The sequence below is a fragment of the Harmonia axyridis genome, chromosome 1 (genome assembly GCF_914767665.1).
Source record: "Harmonia axyridis chromosome 1, icHarAxyr1.1, whole genome shotgun sequence".
Classification (NCBI taxonomy): Eukaryota; Metazoa; Arthropoda; class Insecta; order Coleoptera; family Coccinellidae; genus Harmonia; species Harmonia axyridis.
Genome location: NC_059501.1, coordinates 20,667,461 through 20,694,202, shown reverse-complemented (window position 1 = coordinate 20,694,202; position 26,742 = coordinate 20,667,461). Strand labels below are relative to the sequence as shown.

Below are 26,742 nucleotides of genomic sequence, written 5' to 3'. Positions count from 1 at the left end.
AACATATAGGTATGAAGTACGGGCTTCGAGCGTCAAAACTAGCCTATAGAAAAACTTTCACATTTTGTACTTTTTGTTTGGATTGACTCGGACTATAACAGATCAAAAATTCAGCCAATCTGACAGGAGGGTCACTTTCACTGATGCGGTGTCCTTTCTAGTCGTAAATGAACACTCTATCGAACTTTAGACGGTCCTCTAATATAAGTTTAACCAGCTAATTCAAGTTTATATCCACACCTACTCAAGGCCGTAGGCAGGAAAGGAGCCCCAATATACAAACTTTGTTCATACCGATTATTCAATATGATGGATCCGTTGTTTAAATCAACAAAGTCAATCATGTGATCTTTCTTCATTGAAGCCATCCAAAGTTTTTTTTCGGTCCTCTAAAATAATTAAAAAAAACAAAACTGATTGATATATGAGGGTTGAAAGTTTGAAATTCCAGATGGTATTATAAAGTTTATGACAAGAAAAAATTCCAATGTAATTTTACTTTTGGGAATCTAACTCTACCTTGAGGTATTTATTGCCTGCGGAATGTGAATTTAAACTTATCCAAGGATATTAATATTCTTCACAAAACAACGGTAATTTGGCCCTTTGATAACATATGTTTGCCAATTTATGATGAAACATATAAATTATATTATTGGTCGCAATTTTCGAAATATTTTTCTAGAGCTCAAGTCAAGCGAAACCGAAATATCTCACGGAAAAATGATTCTTATAAAAAATTGATGGTTTCGAGGGAGAAGTCCACTTATACTGCAGCCTCTTCCATTTCTTCCACCCTTATAGAGAGATGGTGGTCAACTTTGGAAATTTAAATGGAACCTCTGGTTTTTTCAGCAGATCCGTATTGTACGGCAAAGTTTACAAAAGTTTGGTCGAACAATTTTTCACGATTCGTCACTGATGGCTTTGTAATTCGTTATCTAGTGAGGAGATCTCATAATCCCTTTGCGCTAGAAAAAATTAATTAATTCGATTAATTCGACAAAATTCGCAACCTTATAAATTCAACTGTTTTCAATCTATAAGAGAAAATTGAGGAATAGAATGTAATGAAAAGTGCTCATATTTTTTATGCTAGAAACATGAAACACAAACCTTCTGCAGGCATTTTTTTTTCAGTAGAATCCATTAGAGTAATAATTCGTTTTTTATTTGAAATTTGGTTTGGAATGATTGCACTTTGGTTTTTTAATTCGACCTTCAAAATTTATATGATGAATATAATCGTTTTTTTTCCCTTTTCAACAATATATTACATAATATATTATTTTCTCATCAAACAATGAGAATCATCAAAAGTTTCAGTTTCACACGGCAAATCAACCAAGTGCCAATCTATGATAATCTGTGAACTTAAGATAAACGGTGACCACAGAGACCTCCGGATTCAACAACGTTAGCTTTTCTCTTTGGTCACATTTGAAGAACAACATTTATTAGTTTAAAAATGTTGAAATAATCTAACGATTTTCAATCCGGAAACCATGGTGGCCACCTAAAATTTCAATAATATGCAGATTTCCCGTGTGAAACTTTGACATTTGATGATTTTTATTGATTTTTATTGATAAGAAATTTATCATCATGTGATATATTTTTGAGAAGGAAAAAAAAGCAATTTTATTTGTTATAGACATTTTTATAGTTAACAATGAAAAAAACACAAGTTTGTATTATGACCTTAAAACTAATTTCAATGAAGAACAAATACCAATGGATTCTACTGAAATAAGTTCCTGTAAAATGTGTTTGCTTCATATTAATAGCATCAGTGATAAATAATTTATAGGAACTTCTCATTTCATGCCATTTTCATTTTTCCTATTATTGCTTGAAAATAATTCAGTTTATAAGAATGCGATTTTCGCCAAATTAATTCTCTCAAAAATCGAGCCCTGCATGATGTACTAAGTTTACCCACCCAGATCGAAGCAACCATACGATTTCTCAAAGATAATGAACTGTACTCTATTATTTAAATCTTTTTTGATGTAATTTGACTACTTTCGATGTGATCTTGTGTCAATGACCATAGCTGTCGGGACACGTTAATTTAAATAAATAAATAAATAAATAAAAATTGAGCTCGGAAATGTGCTCGAAAATTTTTATCTCGCTCAAAGGGATTCTGAGGTTCTTCCACTAGACAACGACACCCGATACATGTACTGACAACAAACAGTTCAATAAGAATTTCGTGTGAATTAGGAAACGTTAAGATCGTTCAAAAGAAAATTTCAAATTCGATTACAGAGCCATCTGTGACAATTCGTGAAAAATTGTTTATCCGAAACTTTTGTATTCCTTGTCGGTGAATAAGAATCTGTAATGAAATAAAAAAAATAAATTCCCATTTGAAATTCCGAAGTTGATCCCCGATCCCCCACAAGGATCTACTAAATGGAAGAGGAATTAGCATAAGTGGTTTTTCCCCGCTAAACAATCAACTTTTTATTCGAAACATTTGTACGTAAGATGTTTGCTTTTCGAGCGGTATACCGGAGAACTTGAGGTAAAAACTGACTAGACGACGCGACGGCTAAAAAGTCAGAAATTTTCCAATTGTGTCGAACAATGCCACCGTTAAAGCTTTCAGCATTATATATATTATGTAAAGAATTCATAACTGAAATATGACATGACTTTTCAGTGAATAGATGAATATGAATAGAAATTATGTTGCTCTTTCATTCCCGGAATATGTCGAAAACTTCTGGAACAATCTGTTTGCTGACATACCTACCTCGATTTCAGATCCATTCTTCGTAGTTAATTTAATCCTTTGTTTGGGCATGTCAACAAATTGGTGAATAAACCTTACTGGTCCTGTTAACTCCTCCCCATTATTATTTTCGAATAATTCCTGCAACAAAAAATTCTTTAAATTAATTTATTTTTATAGTAATAATCCAAAGTCACAATCGGAAAACTCAATCAAATATAATAAAATAAAGTAATTTCCACCAAACTATTCAATTGTTGGCAACAATTATTTAGCCACACTGTTAGGGATTCACAGTTCGGCTTGATATTCGAGGTACTTGGCTTGAGATTCACTTAATGTCAAGTCAAGCTCAAGTCAAGATTTTCGAGGTACTTGCCTTGAGATTGACTTTATTTCAAGTCAAGCTCAAGTCAAGTAGTAGTTTTTCAATCTCAAATCATATCAAGCTACTTGATTTTTAGCAGTTTCATTGTGTAGTGTCATATCAATAAAAAAATGATGAAATGAGAAGTGACTTTGTAAAAAACACTTTTAATCATTGAACTCATTGTATAAAAAAACCGAAAATATCAATTTTTTTGAAAAAGAAATATAAATCAAATCACTATAAATCATAAAAAAATTAAAAATAATAAAAAGATTTCTTAATATTGAGAAACCTATAGGCTTTGCTTGATTATATAATTTTCCATAAATTTCTAAAAACATGAGACATCTTATAGATTTGTCACCTAACATATTGCGGTGTTTGTAACTATAAGAGCAGCTCTGGAAAATCTCTTTCAACAGGAGCTGAATATGCTGGCGTTGATAAAAAAATCCTTGGCCATTTTGGCCATGTTTGTTATGTATTTCTCTAATTCTGTGGTTATTCCGTTCATTCTTCCAAATCTTGTAGAACAAAATCGTGCGAGAATATATCAGAAACGCACAGTTTTCATGGTTATATTTTATTATTCTATGTTGGTACTCCGAACTTTCCGCCACGGCTTTATCTGTCAATTCATCAATTTGCCTTAAAGAAATCAGTTCTGCCAACCAACATTTTTCAATGCAAAAATCACTAAATTATATTTATGGAAATATTTCATTAATTTCAATGAAAATGCAATGAATTAGAAAAATAATGTATAATACTCGTACAGAAGGCTCATTCTACCACTCGTTCATTCCAAAACTCGCCACTTCGTGGCTCGTTTTTGAATTTTGAACTCGTGGAAGAATATCAATGCCTTCTGCACTTGTATTATAAATAACTATTCTGAAACTACCAAAATCTACCAATTGATTTCATAGAAATGTGAGAAAACTACTAATAAAGTCACACTGCGAATGCTTCAGTTTCTCGGCGCTCGAGAAATCCCCTTATTTAGTCTAAGCTCGCACGAGATTGCAGAAATATATGCCGTGCGACGCGTGCATATCAAGCTCAAATAATATCATGCTTGATATCAAGTCATGCAATAAATATCTAAATCAAGTCAAGCTCATCTTATACATATTGATATCAATTTGAAATACAAATTTTTTCTGCTTCTTCGTAATGAATATTTTCAGCATATTATTTTCAAGCTTTTCGGGTTAGGTTGCATACTCTTCACATGCAGTATGGTCCAACGAAAGCTTAACATATCGATTTCCGGCTTTAAATGAAAATGTGGGAAATCGCTCGGACCCGTCAATTTCTGATTCGAGGAGGAACAACTTTTCCGCTCTTCGCATCCCCATAACTGCAACCCCTAACGGGGGTGAGTATAACCCTTTAATTTTGAATAGGGATTAGGGGTGTTGCGATACCTCATTTTGAAGATCTTATCGAGTACCTTCTGATCCTGAAATTTCGCTTCAAAATTTCTATCGATAACGAAATGCCAGGTAAAAAAATGGAAGAGTACAACTACTCAATTCCTTAGAAATGTGTCGGATCTTACGAATAATATTCTCGAGATAAATTTCAAATGGCCTCTTTCGCTACTTTTGCTGTTATTTCTTTTTCGATGGATAATGCGAAATTTTAAGGTCAGATAATACTCGATAGATCTTCAACTTTAACAACCCTCACATCTATTCAAAATCAAGGGGTTGTGCTCACCCAATTAGGGGGTTGAAGTTCTTCCTCGAATCAGAAATCCGAGCGATTTTCCACGTTTTCATTTCAAAGTCGAAAAATCGTGGATTTAAGTTTTCGTTGGACCACCCTGTATAAAGATTCTGTGGATTAGATTGTGATTACTACTGCGCAGTATATTCGAAGGAATACAATACAAAAACCATATACAGGGTGTTCTGATTTTTCCGACAAACTGAAATGGGTGATAGATCACATCATTTTAAGCAAAAAAGTTCCTATGAACATGGGTCCGGAAATGCTTCGTTTCCGAGATACAGGGTGTTAAAAATGAAAAAATAATTCGCGTTTTCTTTAATATGTTTTGACTGCTTCGAAATCCTTTCATGAAATTATTCCTTTTCAAAAATTAAATTTAAATTCATTTTGAAAATTTCTAAGGCGAAATGCATGCGGATTTTCTATTGCCCACTAATAAGTAGAAGTGGTATGCTATGTAATTGTTGTTTTTAAGTGTTCTGAATATTCTGTTTCCTGAAATATTGCGTTGTTGGAATGCTTCACGAATACTGAGTTTTTATTTTCTTCGAAGGTCTGTAAAATCCTATTTCTCTGTAGATGATTTGTTCTTTGTATGCTTCGTTCGGGCCTTTGGTAACCAATACCATTTTCCTGTATTTATTGATAAGCTAGTAACTTAGTTAACTATAATTATAATTTATGACATCTGAACCTAACACACTTCAAATCTGTCATTGTGTATAGCCATTTTAAATCTATTGCCGCAACAATTGTTGAATGTAAAACAATCAATCATTCGAAGATGTCATTTGTGCATTCAACAGAACGGTGGACATTTCGAACACCTTCCTTAAAAATTATTATGTTATTTTGTTTTGTCTAAATTGTTACTTTTAAAAAATATTTAATTCAAAATTATTACAAATTTGTTTCTACATGTTTTAGAGATTACAAAAATATGGATTTGGCTTTAAATGCGTTTTTCTCTGAAACGGTTGCCCCTAGCAACTTAAATAAATTATACCTTTTTTAACTAGAAAAGTCAGGGGAATCGATTTTTTAGTCCAGAATGACGTACAGGGTAGCACAAAAAAGTTGCTACGGTTTAAAGGGGACGAAATGATTGCCAGTGGCGCCCTCTAGAAAATACAACCAAATCGACCACAAATTTGAATTTCTCACCTCAAAAAACCCTATGTACCATTTTTCATCCAATTATTTGGAATCAGTCAAAAGATATTTAAGAAAACGCGAATTATTTTTTCAACTTTAACACCCTGTATCTCGGAAACGAAGCATTTCCGGACTCATGTTCATAGGAACTTTTTTGCTTAAAATGATGTGATCTATCACCCATTTCAGTTTGTCGAAAACAAATCTGAACACCCTGTATGTATACTTGATGATCCCTTACCTTAGCTTTAGCGAACAACCTGTTGGCAATGATGCCGGTGCTTTCGACCATATTCTTTCCTGGTCCTGAAGCGATGCAATATTTGGCCTCTCCATCACAAGTGCTCGTCTTGAAATCACAGTCTTTACCGGTGTTGATGCACTTAGGGCCATTTAGATTAGGGGACACATCTCCTAGATTAGTTGAAGCGAAGGCTCCAACAAATGGACCCTGGAGATGTATTAATTCCAATAATTAATTGAATATTCTCAAAGGATTAGAAATAATTAACTCCAAATTCACATAACGCTGAAAGGAAGAGAGTACTGACGTGAAGTAAGGAGCTTTTAAGCACTAGCGCGTTACTTCATGCTCCACTTGTCAGAAATACTATCGCAATGTTGCAATTGGAGCATGAATAAACGATTCCTGAAAGCTTCTTATTTCAGTAGTTTCTTCATTTCATTCATATTTCTGATGACATGATGTAGTATATAGTATAATATATTGCGGAATAAATGGGAAAAGTATAATTTTTCTCACAATTTTGGAAGTTTGTGGCACGAGCCTGAAAATCGAGTGCTGCAACCATACGAGGGAGTAAAAGGACTTTCTCATTATGGTGCACACTATAATTTTCCTTCAATCTCACAAATTTAAATAATACAAGTTATGTACATGATTCAATTCAAAATGTTCCATAGAAACAAATTTTCAAAAGCCCAACTTCATTGTTCTATCGAGCGTGATTTGGGCAAAGGCCCATGAGCAACACATAGTTTTGAAATTCAGAAAGCTATAAAGAATACGCTATTTTTATACTAGTTATAGTAAAATTATTTGAAGAGTTGTTCAGTTGGAAATGAATGGCTGTCTATCTATTCAACCATTTATTGGAAATTAAATAGATCAATTCTAAAAACCTGTTTGATATAAATTTTTGAGAATATCCAAGAATGTCTCTTCTTTTAGGGATGCGTAAAAAATGCCTTGTTTTATATTCCAATTGATTGTGTTGTTGAATGATACCTTTCTTATTTTCGACTGATTATACAGGGTGTTTCCTAAACATGCGGCAAAAATTCAGGGGGTTGTTCCTTGGACTATTTTAAGCATGTTTTGTCCTTGGATGATTTTTGAAAAACCTCTTTGTTTCGAAGATACAGGGCGAACAACATTTTTCATATTTTTAAAATTAATAATAGTTTAAATAAAAATGCGTACCGCACTGTGTTTACTAAGTAGGTACAATTAATTTTTAAATTTGTTTAACAACATTCCAATTACTAAACCCCTTAGATTATTTCCTATGGGACCATCTAAAATCATTAGTTTATACCACTCCAGTAGAAAATGTGGAAGACTTGCGAAATCGGATCATTGCTGGGTGTAACTTAATAAGAAATGATCCTGGTGTTTTTGAAAGGGTTCGGCAGTCAATGAGGAGAAGATTGGATGCTTGTATGCTGGCTAGAGGTGGTCATTTTCAACAGTTTTTGTAGGTTGAGTTGAATTTTCATGTAATTTTTCATAATAAAATGTTATTATCTGAAATTTTGTTTCCCCTATATCTTCGAAACAAATAGGTTTTTCAAAAATCATCAAAGGACAAAATATTCTTAGAATAGTCCAAGGAACAACCCCCTGAATTTTTGCCGCATGTTTAGGAAACACCCTGTATATTCCACTGAATGGAAAAAACAACTAGTTTGATATCGTGCCTGCTGCATACCAACATATTGCATTCGATTTCCGAATCATGAAACATAATTAAGTTGGCCTATATACAGAGGCACACTTTTTTCGTACTCAATTAAACATTAATAAAACTAAATATCTCTCAACACGTGGTCAACACGAATTATAAGATTGTTATTTTATATTTATTTGCAAAATCTCCATTAGTTTTTTTTTTTTCATATTCTGCTTGAATTTTTTTATATTTATAACGCCGCTATTGACGCGAAATCACGATTTGATGACGAATCTGAATCATAGAATATCCTAGAAGAATATTGGGAATTAAATAAACCATATTTCCGTGATTACATATTCGATCATGTTGATATTTTGCATTTATTATTATAAAAACACTATTTCAAACTGAAGAAAATAACGTAACCAGAACCTCAGAAAACTCAAGCTGAATATCGATAAAAATTTTTCAATAATTCAAAACAAATAATCCGAGTTCAGATTAAGCAAGTGAATTAGAATAAGTATTTTAAGCTTTAGCAAAATTTATGTTTGCTGTTTAATTAGTAGAGTCTCGTTGTTGCCTCTACCCAATTGATTTAAGTACTGTATTACGGCATTCCCAGGACAGCGGGGAACTCAGGATTTCAAGGTTCCAACATACCTTGTCTGTCCGTTGTGCCTCTTTGAGTTTACTTTTGAGACTCTCTAGAGCACATATGTAATTGGCATTATGTCTGAGGGTTTGGACAAGAATCCTGAGTCCAGTTTATTCAGTAGCCTCAAATGATATGTCTCGTCCAGTTTCCAGGTAAAAGAAATTAGAAATGAGAAATTAAAATAGCATTCAGCAGGCTGAATTTTTTTGAAATGTGCCGAAGTAATTCAATTTTCAGTAAAAATTTTCCTCTTTTTAAATTGAATTATAGAATAAAATGAAAAGATTTCGCTATTTATTTCAAAGATTTCCAACGCATGTGTAATTGTAGTAGAACTGCCTACCTTTTTTAAACTTCATATTTCACATCGATAATTCTGTGACTTCAATATATTTGATTGTAATGACATGTTTTCCCCATATTAGATCGTCGTTTTTTCCATCACAGAAAAAATAGTCTATTATACAAGAAAAAAATATCTAATAATTTTTTCCCTTCTATAATAAATAACCATCTTTTCAAGATTCATGAATCTTATTTATGAGCTTAAGATTAACATGGAGGCTCTTATTCTTCGAAAAAAAGAACGATGATGGAAATCAAGCATTCTCACCTTGAAATTGAGGCAAACATTTAAAACTCCCCATTGACATAGTTGATTTATCTGATGACATTTTTTACGAGTGCAAGAGATCTTTGATAAAAATTTTATTGATTGATCTTTAGAATATTAAATATTATTTGAAGTAGTAGAATCTAATCCATAGTTGTTCAATGATTAATATTGTTGCAACTAGATGGTAATCATGTATGTTTACACAATCAACAATGATTTTTATATCGTCTGATCGATTTATTTCAAAACCTCATCAACAAATTACTTAAACAAAGTAATATGTTAAGTAAACAAAAATCACAAGCGTACTTCAAACTTTTATTTTATCAGCTACAGATTTCATCTGTATAACATAAAACTTATGAAAAAAAAAACAAATTTTACGAAACGATTCATTGTGTATTCTCGTATCTTACAGAATATCTTAACTTATCAGAAAAATTTCTTAACAAACATATGGCTGGATGATTCAAATCAAGAGTTATTGATTGCGACAATCATATATTTCGATTTTGATCTCTTCAGCACTAACTTTAGGGAGTAGCACTATAGAGTCAGAACAGGAATCAATAACATCGAACTTTCAAACAATTACTCAAATTTTGTAAAATTATTGAATGAAATCAAAAACCCATATCTCCGAAAATTAATTTGGTATAACCTATTAGGCCAATTGAGAAGTCCCCGGTCTGATGCACAGATGACGGTGCTAGAGCTAGTATCAAATCCATATGATTTTTAGTTAGTACCTTCCAACGATACTTGTCAAAATTTGACAGCCGTCCGACCATTAGTTTATGAGATATTGCGCTGGAAGTGTAGCTACTTTTGTTGTTTGAAAAAAGATGGAACAGAAAAGAATTTCGTGTGCTATAAAATATTTTTTTTTCGAAGGTAAAAATGCAATTGAAACAAAATTTTGGCTCGATGAAGAGTTTCCGGAGTCTGCACCAGAAAACTCAACCATCATTGGTAAGCTAAGTTTAAACGTGGTGAAATGAGCACCGAAGACGGCGAACGCAGTGGACGCACAAAAGAGGCTGTTAACGACAAGAAAAAAAGTTCACAAAATAATTATGAATGACCGTAAAGTGAAGTTGATCGAGATAGCAGACATTGTGAAGATATCAACTGAACGTTTACATCATATCATTCACGAATATTTGTACATGAAAAAGCTGTGTGGATACCACGCGAGCTTACAATCGATCGAAAGCAACAACGTATTTATGATTCTGAGCAGTGTTTGAAGCTGTTTATGTGCAATAAACCTGAATTTTTGCATCGATATGCGACAATGGATGAAACATGGCTTCATCATTTCACTCCGGAGTCCAAACGACAGTCAGCTGATTGGACTACACAGGATGAACCGAATCGAAAGCAAGGAAAAACACAACAGTCAGCTGGCAAGGTTATGACATCAGTATTCTGGGATGCGCAAGGCAAAATATTCATTGATTACCTCCAAAAGGCCAGACCATCAACAGCGATTATTATCGGCGTTGTTGGATCGCTTGAAGGATGAAATCGTTAAAAAACAGACTCATTTAAAAAAAAAGGTACTGTTTCATCAAGACAATGCGCCGTGTCACAACTCAATAAAACAATGGCAAAATTGCATGAATTGGGCTTCTAATTACTTCTGCATCCACCGTATTCAGCAGATCTGGCCTCCTGCAACTTTTTCCTGTTCTCAGACTTCAAAAGAATGCTTCCTGGAAAGAAATTTAGCGCCAATGAAGAAGTAATCACCGAAACTGATGCCTATTTTGAAGCGAAAGACAAATCGTACTACAAAAATGTTATCGAAAAGTTGGAAGATCGCTTTAATCGCTGTATCGCCCTCGAAGGCGATGTTGAATAATAAAATCGAATTTTGACAAAAAAAATGTGTTTTACTACCTTCCTCAAACACGCTGAGGAAAGAGTAGTAATTAAACTTTGGCAGATCATAAGAATTCCACGTGGTATGAACCCCTCTTAAGTGCGATCTCCCGAGAACCGCCAAATATGGGATTCAATCTCGAAACAAATGGTAACTCAACGACATATATACCATCCATATTCCTACCTATACTCTCGTTAAATATCATCTCGCAATTGTCATCTCATTCCGTGACAAAATTATGATCGGGAACATTATACAGCTGCCACAAAAAGTAATTTCTAATGATTCGAGCCCGGACGAATATGAGACTAAAAAGGATGACAATTAATTTTGTGAAATCGATGTTTTCACATCAATGCGGCCCGTAAGAATCCAACCGAACAATGTGTTGATAGCTATCGGTTCCTGTTTATTATTTCCGGGAATTGAAATACGCGCAATACGCCTCCAACAAGAGCATATCAACAGAACGCAATAAATAAAATTCAGGATCAGCCAATTTCAGAACCTTGATATGAGGCAATTGTGCGAGTGAAAACTAAAATTTGGCATTTCGGAACAAATAATAGGTAGTACGAAAACTTCAATTTCAAATTCTCTATCAGTGGTGTAACTTGAAGCGATTTTACAGGTCAAAGTGCCCTTTGGTGGAACAGAAATGTTTCCGTTACAGTAAATAGCAGTTGCTATCGAAAGAGAGTCACGGCTTGACTTGATATTCGAGCTATTATACTTGTCTTGACTTTAAATCAAGTCAAGTTCAAGTCAAGTTTTTCAATATCAACTTGACTTGATTTCAAGTCAATACATACTGGACTTAACACACTTTTTGGTTTTTCGATGTTAATCAATGAAAAAACGATTAAATGAGGAGGAACACTTTTATCTATGAAACTTATTGTATAAGAAAACAAAAAATTTCAACTATTTTAAAATAGAAACACGAATAAAACCACTATAACACATAACAAAATTTTAAAATAAAGTTTCTCAATATTGAGCAACCTCCAATCACTATTTGATTACATCATCTTCCATCCAGGATCTAGACACATGACGCATCTTTTGGATTTTTGCCTAATATATTGGGTGTTTTTGTAACAGTCAGAGCAACTCTGGAAAATTGACTTTCAACAGGAGCTGGAGATACTAGCGTTGATAATAGTATATTCTAAAACAAGTTGCAGAATGGGCTTCTATTCCAACACGAATGCGAAATTCGAAAACGAGCGACGAAGGAGCGAGTTTTGGAACGCATGAGTGTTGGAATTGCCTTCTGCAATGAGTATTAGACGATAGTTTCTCTATTTCAGTCAATTTTTGTGAAATATTGTCGAAAATCAATGAAAAATTCGGATTATATATCCTAGTGACTTATGTATTGTATCGTGGCAGTTGGTGTGACTGTTACGAACATTGACAGATTACGGATTTTCAATATGAATCGTATGTTTCGAATTTAGACATAATTTACAATTACCCATTAAATTCGTGAATTATGTCTGACGAAATCGATTTAACACCACCAGAATCAAGATAAATTGCAAATAATGTTGCAAATCATTTCACTATATCCAAATTATATTATATTATATTGACAATTATTGACGTTTATGGAAATTTGATAGAATTGGAAGTCAGCATAGACAACCACAAAACGAAAAACATAACTGAAAACGATGCTGTAATGAGTTCATTACAGCACTGTTTTTAGAACTGTAATGAACTCATTACGATACTGAAATAGAGAAAATATCTTTTGCCATTTTAGCTAAATTTAGAAAATCGTGTTCGTACTTCATCCACCATTCTAGAATGTATTCAGAACTGTCAGCACGTTCAGTCAGAAATATGTTTATTTCATAACGCCAACCCTTTCATTCGCTCAATTTACAGGAGATTCATTGAATAAACTAAGGAGATCAATGTCAAACTCACCACTTATTCTTTGAAGATGATTATTTTGTCTAAGCGCGCACGAGCTTGCAGGAATAAATGGCGTGATACTCGTGCGTATTAAGCTCAAGTAATATCAAGTAGCTTGATATCAAGTCAAGCAATAAATATCTCAAATCAAGTCAGGTTCAAGTATGTAATTTGTCAAGATCTTGATTTTCGAGTCAAGAAGTCAGTTTACATATCAAGCTTCACTGCTTGGTGAATTCCTAAACTTTAAACCTTATATATTCAAACATTTAAAGTGATAAAATTTGCCTGACTGGCATTATCAAGGAGAGCACGAATCTTCTGATCACATCCAAAATTATCAGTTAAAAGAATTTCTGCTGTTGAGCGTTGAACTGAAGAATTATTCGAAGTATTCTTAGAAATCGTGTTGAAAGGATTAGAATTTTGCAGAGAATCTGTTTGTTTCATTTGGAGTATTATTTTCATTGGACCAAACCAAATCCGAAAAATTCTGATCTTTAATTACCAATGAATGTGAGGTTTCGGATTTATTCCTGAAAGGGAGTATTATCAGTTCGATCAAAATGAGGCAACAGAGAATGATGCCTTTTTTTGGCGCATATTTTACATGGCGACTTACTTAAACAATCACTGGAGCGAATCTATTATACGTTGAATGGTTCTGAAGACGATAACATTTATTATCATCATGATTAGATGAAATACAGAACATGCAATTTAATCATTCTGTTCTACCATCAGTGTTTAACAAGTAAAGAAGATTTCGACTTTTTATTCCTAAGATAACCGAATCTAGGAGTTCTTCTTATTATTACGCCAACACTTCCGAAGGTCGGCGATCCAAATGGCAATCGTAGTCCTGGAAACAGCAGCGCGAAAGATCTCCGTTTATGAACGGCCAAACCACTTCCTGAGAACCTTCAGCCATGAGTTTAGACACTTTCCAACCGATCTTTTGCTTTGAATTTTACCCTCTATGATTTGTCTCATTCACTACTGCGATGACTTCTAAAGCCTTACAGTGATGACAGATTTGAGTCTTATTTAGAAAAGTCTATTTGACTATCATCAATTTCCAATTTGGTTCTAGTTTTCAAATAGTAATATTTATGATAATAATGAACTTTGATTCCACAAATAGAAGTACAAACATATACAGGGTGTTTCCTAAACATGCGGCAAAAATTCAGGGGGTTGTTCCTTGGACTATTCTAAGAATATTTTGTCCTTTGATGATTTTTGAAAAACCTATTTGTTTCGAAGATATAGGGGAAACAAAATTTCAGATAATAACATTTTATTATGAAAAATTACATGAAAATTCAACTCAACCTACAAAAACTGTTGAAAATGACCACCTCTTATAGCGATTCATAATAGTCACAGATAAAATGTTAATTGCTAATACATCACAAAACGAATTCAAATGAAAACCGTGTTTAATCTGTATTCCTTTACCATCTGCACTTATCAATTTTTAGTCAAAAAACTGGCCGTTTTTAGTAATTGGAATGTTGTTAAACAAATTTAAAAATAAATTGTACCTACTTAGTAAACACAGTGCGGTACGCATTTTTATTTAAACTATCTTCGAAACAAAGAGGTTTTTCAAAGATCATCCAAGGACAAAACATGCTTAAAATAGTCCAAGGAACAACCCCCTGAATTTTTGCCGCATGTTTAGGAAACACCCTGTATAGTAGTCTAGTTGTAGCTTGATTGTGGAAAAAAGGCGGAGTCCAGTCATGCACGCATGCATATCCTGCTCAACTCAACCAAAAAAAAAAATTATAATTATTGACTTAAAGGCGTTCTGTATTCACTATTTTAAAAAGGAAAAAAAACACATAGGACTTAGAAAACAGCAAAAAGAAAAATTATTATTTATTCTGTTCATTGATGAGGTAGTATCGGAAAGCGCTCACCTTGAAATTTTCTATATTCAGGAGCTTGAGGCTAAAAGGAAGAGAGTTGTAGATCTTGGCGATATTGTAAGTAAAGCTTCTCTCAAAAAGACTTGTTTTATGAATATTATATGAATGAATCAAGTTTATCTAGAAGTATATTGAACTTAGGAATATTCTACTCATCTACCAACATTGAAATCTAAATTATCCAACGCTGCGAAATTCTCAGAAAATATGGAAAGTAACCTTGGGAAATAAAAATTTTCATTCCGATATGACGCAGCTGGCATTCACTTGTTATTGCATCGTTTCATATAATTCTGCGAATCTTACATAAGAAAAATATAAATTTGGCTGTACAATATTGGTTTTTAATTGTTGTTGAATTTTGAGCATTAACTTGTGACTGAACATATACTTGAAGGAAAAGAAATATCAAGATGTTAAATCACACGACCTAGGTACAAGAGCCGTCGACAGTAATTTAGGACCTGGGGGCATATGAAAATGCGAGCCCCTCGGCGGACTCCAAGGCACTTCCGCCATTCTGTGTCAGACTCTTACGAAATGGCGAATTACTAATTAATCGTCTTTGCATATACAGCATACCAAAAATGTGATGTACCTCGTCAATAATTCTTGTACAAAGAAATAATATTAAGGAAAATACTTGGACCCGTCGATTATTAATTTCAAAAGCAATTTATCATATCCTTTTTTGAATTTGATATTTTTCACCCCCCTACCCCTCGTACCCTTCTACGATTATGGGAATATATGAATTGTGATACATCAAATGAAAGGGTAATTTGATTACCTGCAAAGCGAAATAATTTACAAATTGTTACAAATTGGAGAGTAACTGCAATCAGACCGTTATTCTTTTACTGAAGAATCTGGTAGCCAATTTTTTTATTACAAAATTAACAATATGTGATTAGTGTCGGGTTGATATTCTTGAAATAATAAATATTGAGAAATATCCTTTTACCCGCAGATTTCTATTTTCGAAGTTTGAAAAATGCATACAGTGAAAGAAAACAGTTAAAAGAAAAATTTAAATTCAAGATAAAATTTTATTTTCCTTCACATAACTGAATTGGTCATCGAATATTATTTTCTGAGAAGAACAGTAGAGCTTTTGAAATTAAATGTCTATGGATTCGTGGATTGTAGATTATTTCCTAATTTTTTAATAAAAAACGGCTCAACTAATTATTCTTTTAGTCACATCGCTGTATAGGTAATCAAATTACCTTTCATTTGATGTATCCAAATCCATATATTTCCATTTAAAAAATGAAGTTGAGAGATGCGGGACGTAGGAGGTGAGAAATATAAAATTAAAAAAAGCATACGATAAAGTGCTTTTGAAATTAATAATCGACGGGTCCAAGGATTTTCATTAATAATTCTTCGTACAAGAATTATTGATGAGTTACGTTACTTTTTTGACAAGCTATTTGTTTCCAAATGAACTATATAGTTTATTATTTCAATTTGAAGCGAAAACATTGCGGTAAAAATGAGTAGTTCCTACTGTTTCCGCTTCGTCGTCCTAATCAAACACGAAAATTACTTTTTCGGCAACCTTCCGGGAAGTGCTCACTTCACGGACGCTTTTTCTCTGAGAAAGTAGCATTTCCCGGCCTAGTCCGGGAAGTACGTACTTCCCGGACTAGGCCGGAAAAGAATCATAGAATCCATAGCAACCGAGATAACGGCTGACAGTTCATATGAAATTAGTTGTCAAAAATTTGCATGTTTTTTTATCGCAATCGCAATAAAATATGGAAAACAGCAGCGATAGTGTTATTTTACATGGTTGCCGAAAAAATATTGTACGCAACACGCCCGAAAATGTTTTTTTTGGACTCACAGACTTCCAGGACTCGCTTACGCTCGTCCTGCAATTTTGTCTATTCGTCCAAAAAAACCCTATTTTCCGGACTTGTTACGTAAATTACTATTCTGCGATCTAATATAGATATTATTTATTTATTTAATTTACGTGTCTCAACACTTATGGTCATTAAAAAAAAACAAAAGTATGGATATTATCTAGTCACAAAAAAAAACAAGAATCCCTATTTCGATGTTCAATAAATTTCCTAATTTCTTTCAAAACCTCTAAGTCTGTTCGCATCTTGATTCAAAAGACCACACACTGCATCAAAGGGAAATCGGCTTTTGTAGAATTTGTGATCCTGACCAACGTCTTCATTGCATCACCGCTAGAAATTCAACCGTTTAGAATCTATAAGGTGCTGAAAATAACTTCTCTAAAATTTCAAATCGCCTTTGTGGGGAAAATATTTGGGATATCGATTGTTCATACAACTTATCAAAATTCACTATAGAGAAAAATTATTTCTGCACCCACAGAAGATATACACGATGAGTCCAAAAATATCAAGTACTTCAGTGATATCCAAAAAATTTAGCAGTGGAGTTTTATTAATTGTTAGGTATTTTATGAAATTAAAGAAACAAAGAAACAACGAAATGAATTGATATGACTCTTCACAAAATGTATTGATTTGAATAGAATAAATATGAAATATTTTCCAGATGTGGCTTATTGTTAAACAGGCCTGTTTTTATTCTAACAAGCAATGAGTATATTCCAGATTCTTATTTCCAAAGTACCGACAAAAAAGACATATTCCGCCAGCACGTGTTGTCATTACTTCATAGTTGTCTATTTTTATTGCCTTTCGTTCCCAGAATGTGCATAATAAATATCGGATTTAGTAGGTAACTGAAAACGTCATTAGACCCGAATAACAGGGATGGAGTAATCTAATCCTTGTTAAGGGTAGGCGGAGGGACCCGAAGTAAAATAAATATTCGATGTGTTATGGTGTTTCATGCGATAAGTCGAATAAACTCACTCGTGAATTTTTTATCTATACTTATACTACGGTATTCTGCGAATTAAGGGCCAACAAAAATCACAGGCATGGAATAAATCACCACCCCCACGCTTCTCTCGACGATCGCGCCTGGGAGGATAATAAGTTGATCATTTCTTGAGATAATTTTCATTCGTGGGTTGAGGGATCGAGTCTTGCTAGAGGAGGTACATTTCCCGGAAATGAAAAATTGTCTGCATGCCACTAAGTAATTTCTTTATTATTGTTCCATATCGTCCGATGGGGTCCGGACCCCCCCCAAAAATTATTCAGAAATACAGGATTCTAATTTCACAGAAAATTGTCTGAACTTTTTCTATTTTATCATGATTTTTTTCAGTTTTATTGATCGCAAACTCCGCAATATTTTTCTACAGGATCAAGGATATTGCTTACCCATAAAGTAATAATTCAGATTGGTTTTTAATAAAAAATTTTGTTTTTACGAGGTGAGTCAATCCCTATTCAAAGTGAAATTCTTTCATTCGTAATCCACCATGTAATTAAAAAAGTGGAATATTCTGATTTTATGTCATTACTCTAAGTTTGAGTAAACTATTAAAATGGGTATGCTATGGCCAGTTTTTGATACACAGATACAAGAGAGGGCGACTATTATTACAGAAGTTGTCAAAAAGTTGTACACAACGAAAATTTCATACAGAGTAACGGTCAAAAGATGTTGGCATTTACTTAATGTTATTTTGTCATTGTACAAAAAAAGACATTATAAAAATTCGATTCTCACTGAGTGCATCTCAAGTACTGTAAGACTCAGAGAAAAAAATCTTCAAAGACCCTCGATCTCTTTTCTCGAAAAAATTAGATATAAGACAGCAGATAATAGATATCTTGATTCGTTCTTGAATTACAGGGCATTTCTTGAAAAATTATTTCAAAGTATTTCTCTATATCTATGATCCTTCATCAGAATCATATGGCCCATAAAAATTACTGAAAAAACAGTTTTGGAATTTTTCGAATATCTCAAACAGAAACCAAGACATAGCGAAATATTCGAATCAGTCATTTTTTAGAAATACCTATGATCTATTCAAGATATCTATCAACTGTTTTCTGATATCTAATTATTTCGAAAAAAGAAATAGAGTGTCATCAAAGATGTTTTTCCATAAGTCTTATAACGGGTGTTTTTTTCGAGGTATATAACTTTAAGTTGGCATTACTGTTCAAGATGGCGACTGATTTAACAGCTGTTAAGTGATTTATTCTCAGTTTGGTTCGGCAATTCATCATGAATCGACTCACGTCTGAACAACGCTTGCAAATAATGCAATTTTATTTCGAATATAATGGTTCTGTGCGGAATACGTATCGCGCACTACGTCCATTTTATTTTGTTTAGCAATGAAGCGCACTTCTAGTTGAATGGCTACGTCAACAAACAAAACGGCCGCATTTGGAGTGAAGCTAATCCTCAAGTCTATGTCGAAACACCGTTACATCCAGAAAAACTGACGGTTTGGTGCGCTTTATGGGCTGGTGGAATCATTGGTCCGTACTTCTTCAAAAACGATGATGGCCAGAACGTTAGTCAATGGTGATCGGTATAGAGCCATGATTACTAACTTTTTCATTCCTGAATTGAACAACCATGATGTCCAGGAGCTGTGGTTTCAACAAGACGGCGCAGCATGTCACACAGCTCATGCCACAATCGATTTATTGAAAGACAAGTTTGGTGACAGCCTAATTTCACGTTTTGGACCTGTGAATTGGCCTCCAAGATCTTGTGATTTAACACCGCTAGACTACTTTCTGTGGGGCTATGTAAAGTCATTGGTCTATGCGGATAAGCCACAAACCCTTGACCATTTGGAAGACAACGTGTTATTGCCGATATACTGCCACAAATGTTGGAAAAGGTCATCGGAAATTGGACGTCCAGATTGGACTACATCCGAGCCAGCCGTGGCAGTCATATGCCAGAAATCATATTTAAAATGTAATGCCACAAGATTATCTTGCGGATAAATAAAATTCATGTCAATCGAATATTCCATCGTTGTTTTATTGCATTCTAAAGTTCTATAGCTCTAAAAAAATACCCTTTATAATGGATATGCTATGGCCAGTTTTTGATACTATTTTCTGATTTCTAATTATTTCGAAAAAAGAGATAGAGTGTACTCAAAGATGTTTTTTGCTAAGTCTTATAGTTCTCGATATGCTTTCAGAGAGCATCGAATTTGGGACACCCTGTACAATGTCTTTCATTTAAATAACAATAAGTGAAAGCCAACGTATCTCCTACCATTACTCTGTATGAAATTTTCATTGTATAAAACTTTTTGACAAGTTTTGTATTAACGGTCCCCCTCTCAATATATTACCCTGTGTATCTCAAAAACTGATCATAGCAGAGCCAATACTGTTTGACAAATAACTCGAACTAAGAGTATCGTCAAAGAATTGGAAAATTAATTGCAAGGGGAATTATAAACTAAAAAATTTCATTTTGAAAAATATTTGGCTTCTATCTAACAGTTATTTTTATTTGAAACCAATATTAAATTATTACCTTATGGGTAAGCAATATTCATACCGTAAAAGTGTTTCATTCGAAATGTTTTTCAACGAAATATTAACCTTGCCATTTTCAAACTTCTGCAATATGGAGGTATTTCGAAATATACGCCTAACCTAACCTAACCTACTAAACACAAATTACATAAGAAATAGAAATATCAAAAAAATAATACACAGTGTTGCCATTAAAACCATTTTGAATTGTATCATTGCTATTGAAAAACCCGATACTATGACGTAAGAATGGTTCCACATTTTTGGATTTCATGTCGGTGAAAATATAGAAATAGAATAGAACATTTTTAAAATTTTTTTACCTTGCCAACAATCGTGCCACCATTGACGAACTGCTCTAGTAGAAGTGAGGCATAACCAACATTATCTGATGTTATCAAACAGTTTGTATTATTCATTGAGGTTGGATGAACAGCATACCAATTGATAGATCCAATAGGAACACCGTCAGACGACCTAACGAATTTTAGCTGCACTATGTCCTTGTCGGTGTTATATTTGTACCTATGCAAAGAATTTTAATTAATATCCCACACATCTACACTTATTCAACCAATAAAATCATTAATGCATTTTGCTTACTTCGCTCTCTCTTCTTCTGGGTTATTCAAATAGGAATATGGACTTCTGTTTATATTAGCATCAACTATTTCTCCAGCAGTAACGTAAATTTGTGCTTCAACTATATTTGCATGAGCTTTGATTACTGCCTGGAATTAATTGGCATTAATTTTAAGCTAATTCGAAAAGGAGGTGCAAAATTTCCAGTTGTGAAGAAATTCATGGAACATGTGGAATCAGGGCCGCCGCCAGACATTTTGGCGCCCCGGCAAAATAAAATTTCGCCGCCCTGCTTTGCCTGAATTTTCTCTGAAGGAGCCTCTATTGTTCCTCTCAGGCATCATTTCAATTTCATATGAAATCGTCTTTTTCAGCTTGAAATCCCCTTGTCAAATTTATCACAGGAAGATTCATCAAAAAACGTCCTGAATTGTTTAAAAGTACAATACTCTATATGTCAATAGTAAAAAGACTTAAAGGTGTATTTTAGTGCCTATTTGTATTTTCATAACTTTGGTTGAGAGCGCTTATTTGATTAAAAAAAATTGTCTCTTGGAAATTTTATTATGTAACTACATACTAAGAAAACATTTTTGTGTCGAAAAGTATGTCTTGTTTTATCAACTGACTTTGTGCCCTTACAATTTGCCGCCCCGGCAAAATGTCCGGTTTGCCGGTCCTGGCGGCGGCCCTGTGTGGAATTGATGATATTTTTGCGCACATATTCCAACACATCATTGTGCGCAAATATCTGTTATTTTTGAATTTTGAGCCGAGAAAGCTATTGGACGATTAGGTTCGGCACACGTGTCTAGTAGCTAAAGCGAGTTACTAATCAAGCGAAGAATTTTAGTCACTTGTATCGAATCAACCGTTTGATTTAGTAATTGAGCAAGTGCGGCATTTAGTAGACTATTTATTATATTACCTATTACTGTCTAAATGGAAACAAATCGAACCATGTTCATAGGAAAAAAATGTTGAGAATGAGCGCAGCCATCGACTGTCAAAATTTGTCATAGAGCTTGTAGAACACCCAGTATAGAATAATATATTCTTTGAATAATAAAATCATCTCAAAAATCCTTTCGAAGTACTCACTTTGGTTATACCATCTGCTAAGGCCATGAAGGTTTCTCCAACGAAACCTTTGTCAGGAATATCATAAAGCATGTCCATCATAAAACCACCAGGAGCGCTGTGTGTATGTGTTCCGCTCAGAATCACATTCTGGTAACCATAGGTATCGTTGTACCTCTTCCTCAACCTACTCAGAACCTTTAATAATTTATAGGAATTAAAATAGTTCTTTGAAATTAAAATATAATTTTTTCATTTTTTTTTTTCGAATACAAACCTCCTTTTTCAATCCATGGGATATCATACAAGTATCTACTGTTACATATGCAATTCTTGTTTTACCATCATCGATGATAAATGCTCTTGCGAATTGCCTCAAATGGATACCACAGCCAACTTGTGATGATTTGGCATATCCCATCTGAAAATGATCAACTATTAGATTTATACTAAAAGTCTCCGAAGAATGAAATATCGTATAAAGATATGGAAAATGTTACTTTTGATTGAGTCATTCTTGAATTGACCGAAGCTTCATGGAAAAAATTTGAGAGATATCAAATCAAGGTATTTTTTACCGAAAAAAACACCGAATTCTAAGGTATCAAGCCAGTAAGTGGTATAATTTTTTTCCGCTATTCCTTCGAATCTCATTTGTTGTTTACGGTTCGATACCGCTATAACTCTAGCAATTTCATTTCATTGTTCTCTTTTATAACACATACCAACAGACATTTTGATGAGCACAGTTGTTAATTTTTCAAATGTTCCTCGTAAATTTTTGGGTACAGAATCCAACCCTTAAATTTTATGTAACCGATCCTTTTTTGTGCGATATTCAGCATCTTTTTTCAAACTTGTGTATATTTCACATAATTACTGTCAGGGCCGTCGTTAGAGTGTAGGCAGAGTGGGCGGTTGCTTGGGGCGCTGAAACTCAAAGGCGACATTCCGAAGTGATCAACAGAAATCCCACGTGTAAAAATTCGAAGTTCCGAATGAGATTTAATTCGGTCAGAATTAATAGGGAAAATTTAATCAACATCAAAAACCATCAAAGGTGCCGCATTATACTCATAAATAACAGATGTCGCGTAATCCCCCTCAGTGTACTGTTTACTAGTTATTGACGCTTAAAAGTTAAAACACATGCACTAATCAGGCTTGTCGGCGTTCCCTCAGCTAGACTTTGCTGAATTTTATTGCGTATTTGGGGTGGCTTCTGGGTATTTTTGGCATTTTATTTTTTTCAATTCTTCAATGAGAATGTTTATTACTTATATAAATGAAAAAAATATACGAGAAACGTTTCACCTTCATCCACATTTATCCTTTTTAAGAAATAAGTATGAAAATTTTTATTTCATGCATTACTTCATATTAATAGTATATTCTAAAACAATAAGTTGCAAAATGGACTCCTATCCCAACACGAATGCGAAATTCGAAAACGAGCGACGAAGGAGCGATATTTTCTCTATTTCAGTCAAGCTTTGTGAAATATTGTCGAAATTCAATGAAAAATTCAAATTATACATCCTAGTGACTTTTTTATTGTAACTTGGCAGTTGGTGACTGTTACGAAAATTGACAGATTACGGATTGAATTTGAATCGTACGTTTTGAATTTTCAAATAATTTAAAATTACGCATTAAATTCATGAATTATGTGTAACGAAATCGATTTAACACCACCTGAATTGAGAGAAATTGCGAATAATGCTGCAAATCATTTCACTATATCCAAATTATACATTATGTTGACAATTATTGACGTTTGTTGAAATTTGATAGGATTGGAACTCGGATTGGAAGGCAGTAGAGACAACCACAAAACGAAAAATATAACTTGATAACGATGCTGTAACGAGTTCATTACAGCACTGTTTTTAGAACTGTAATGATCTCATTACGATACTGAAATAGAGAATAGTAATTTACGTAACAAGTCCGGAAAATCGGGTTTTTTTGGACGAATAGACAAAATTCCAGGACGAGCGTAAGCGAGTTCTGGAAGTCTGTGAGTCCAAAAAAACCATTTTCGGGCGTGTTGCGTACAATATTTTTTCGTCAACCATGTAAAATAACACTATCGCTGCTGCTTTCTATATTTTATTGCGATTGCGATAAAAAAACTTGCAAATTTTTGACAACTAATTTTATATGAACTGTCAGCCGTTATATCGCTTGCTATGGATTCTACGATTCTTTTCCGGACTAGTCCGGGAAGTACGTACTTTCCGGACTAGGCCGGGAAATGCTACTTTCTCAGAGAAAAAGTGTCTGGGAAGTGAGCACTTCCCGGACGGTTGCCGAAAAAATATATTTTGATAGTGTTGTATGTAAACAGTGAGTGTTTATCTTATTCTAAATTTTCCGATCTGCTTTCAGATTTGAATTATTAGGTTACTGAAGGTAGGCTTCATAATTTTTAATTTTTTAAACATTTTCTCGGCACTGGCGAGTGAGGGTCGGACAATGAAATAGACTAAATATACCCACCGACAAAATTACGGAAACAGGCGAAATCTCAACGAAGTTTGTAGTTTATTTCCTCTTGAACCATTCGATCTTTTCCAGCAAATTTTTTTCAGCTTGAACACAATTGTTCGAATGCTACCCTGAGTTACTTTGTTTTTTGTTATACACGGGGGCGAATAAAAAGAAAGAAAAGTATGCTTCTATGCGGAATATACTGTGAAGGGATACACTGAGAGCCTAGAATGTTAGATGTTGCCTCATCTTTTCTGAACATTTCTTTCTTTTTAGGTTTGTGATATCTCAGTTTTGAGAATGATTACAGCACTTTCAATGGTTTCAGTAATCTGAAACCCATGGATTTATGTATTTATAACGAAATACACATAAAGACATCACAACGAGAGAAAAGTGGCTATGCTGACTTCAAACAACAATGATGCTTCATCCGAATTCACCAGTTGTTTCAAAAAACATGAAAAAAATCCACGAAAACGTTTGGAGCGGTAGTTGATTGAAATTACGTGACATGTTTGCTCACCTCTAATCAAAAACAACAACGCATCATCGATTCCGAACCCTGCTTGGAGCTGTTTAAGCGGAATGAACAGGATTGTCCGAGTCAATATCTGACAGTGTATGAAGCATCACTATACTACTGAGTTAGACCCTCTGCACAATTGCAACTTTTTTCAAGCGACTTTTTGATTACAAAAATAGAACGTATTAGATTTTATGAGAACCCGCCCAAAGCGATTATTTAGTTGTGGCAATAGTATATTCTAAAACAAGTTGCAGAATGGGCACCTATTACAACACGAATGCGAAATTCGAAAACGAGCGACTAAGGAGCGAGTTTTGGAACGCATGAGTGTTGGAATTGCCTTCTGCAACGAGTAGTAGACGATTTTTTTTCTATTTCAGTCAAGTTTTGTGTAATATTGACGAAATTCAATGAAAAATTCAGATTATACATCCTAGTGATATTTTTATTGTATCTCGGCAGTTGGTGAGACTGTTACGAAAATTGACAGATTACGGAATTTCAATTTAAATCGTGCGTTTCGAATTTTGAAATAATTTATAATTACGCATTAAATTCGTGAATTATTTCTGCCGAAATCGATTTAACACCAACTGAATTAAGAGAAATTGCGAATAATGTCGCAAATCATTTCACTTGATCCAAATTATATCATATTGACAATTGATGTGTGTTGAATTTTGACAGGATTGAAAGTCACTGCAGACAACCACAAATCGAAAAATATAACTGAAAACGATGCCGTAATGAGTTCATTACAGCACTGTTTTTAGAACTGTAATGAACTCATTACGATACTGAAATAGAGAAAATATTACAAAACGTTCTATTCAGTATAGGTAACTCAATTGTTGCCATGAAAATGGAACGCACATGTTTCTTCCTGTCTCCGCACACTGGCGATTTAAAGTAGCTCAGATAAAGTCTCATTCTCCTTGCATCATGTCGCTAGATATCGAATTGTTTATCGAGGCAATTAAATAACCTAGCGAATTACGATAAAATGGTGAAAAAATATGCTCATAAAAATTTCAAGAAAAAGTTGTGGTGTGAATAACATCTTTTGGGCAGCGTACGAATCCCGCGTTGTAAAAACTGGGCACCTTTTGAAGCGATCCACGAATCGATCCAATTTTTTACTTCTCCATAAAACCGAAAGTGCTGGTCAGCCAGGCCGTATGCCATTGATCGAAACAAGTGATAGTCTGAGGGAGCAACGTCTGGAGAATACGGCGGGTAGGGTAGGACTTCCCATTGCAACGTTTCCAAGTATGTCTTGACTATTTTCGCTACATGAGGTCGGGCATTGTCATGCTTCTTCATGTCTGTCGTTGTATTGCGGCCGTTTGTCTTTCAATGCTCGGCTCAAACGCATTCATTTCGTTTGATAACGATCGCCTGTGATTGTTTCAATCGGTTTCAACAACTCATAATACACTACGCCGAGCTGGTAGCACGAAATACTGAGCATGACCTTGAAACCGTGAATATTCGATTTGGCCTTCGACGTGGAAGCATGGCCGGGGTATCCCCATGATTTTCTGCACTCAGGATTATCATAATGAATCCATTTTTCGTTTTCGGCCACAAGCGATGCAGAAATCCCGTCCTCCTTTGCCTTGCAAACAGCTGTTCACAAGCAAACAAACGCCGTCAACATCTCTCGGCTTTAAC

At 34.1% G+C, this 26,742-nt stretch overlaps 1 protein-coding gene across 3 annotated transcripts in view; it reads right to left on the bottom strand.

Annotated features, from left to right (window-relative positions):
- The window catches only part of LOC123682581 (neutral ceramidase), a 64,879-nt gene that overhangs the window by 13,864 nt on the left and 24,273 nt on the right, over window positions 1-26,742 (bottom strand). For all 3 annotated transcript variants that reach the window (XM_045621313.1, XM_045621296.1, XM_045621304.1), the window contains exons 3-8: window positions 22,324-22,467; window positions 22,068-22,244; window positions 20,988-21,115; window positions 20,708-20,909; window positions 6,250-6,459; window positions 2,765-2,884 (exon numbers count right to left, since the gene is read on the bottom strand). In XM_045621313.1, the coding sequence (XP_045477269.1) occupies window positions 2,765-2,884; window positions 6,250-6,459; window positions 20,708-20,909; window positions 20,988-21,115; window positions 22,068-22,244; window positions 22,324-22,467 (981 nt within the window). The remainder of the gene's footprint in view (window positions 1-2,764; window positions 2,885-6,249; window positions 6,460-20,707; window positions 20,910-20,987; window positions 21,116-22,067; window positions 22,245-22,323; window positions 22,468-26,742) is intronic.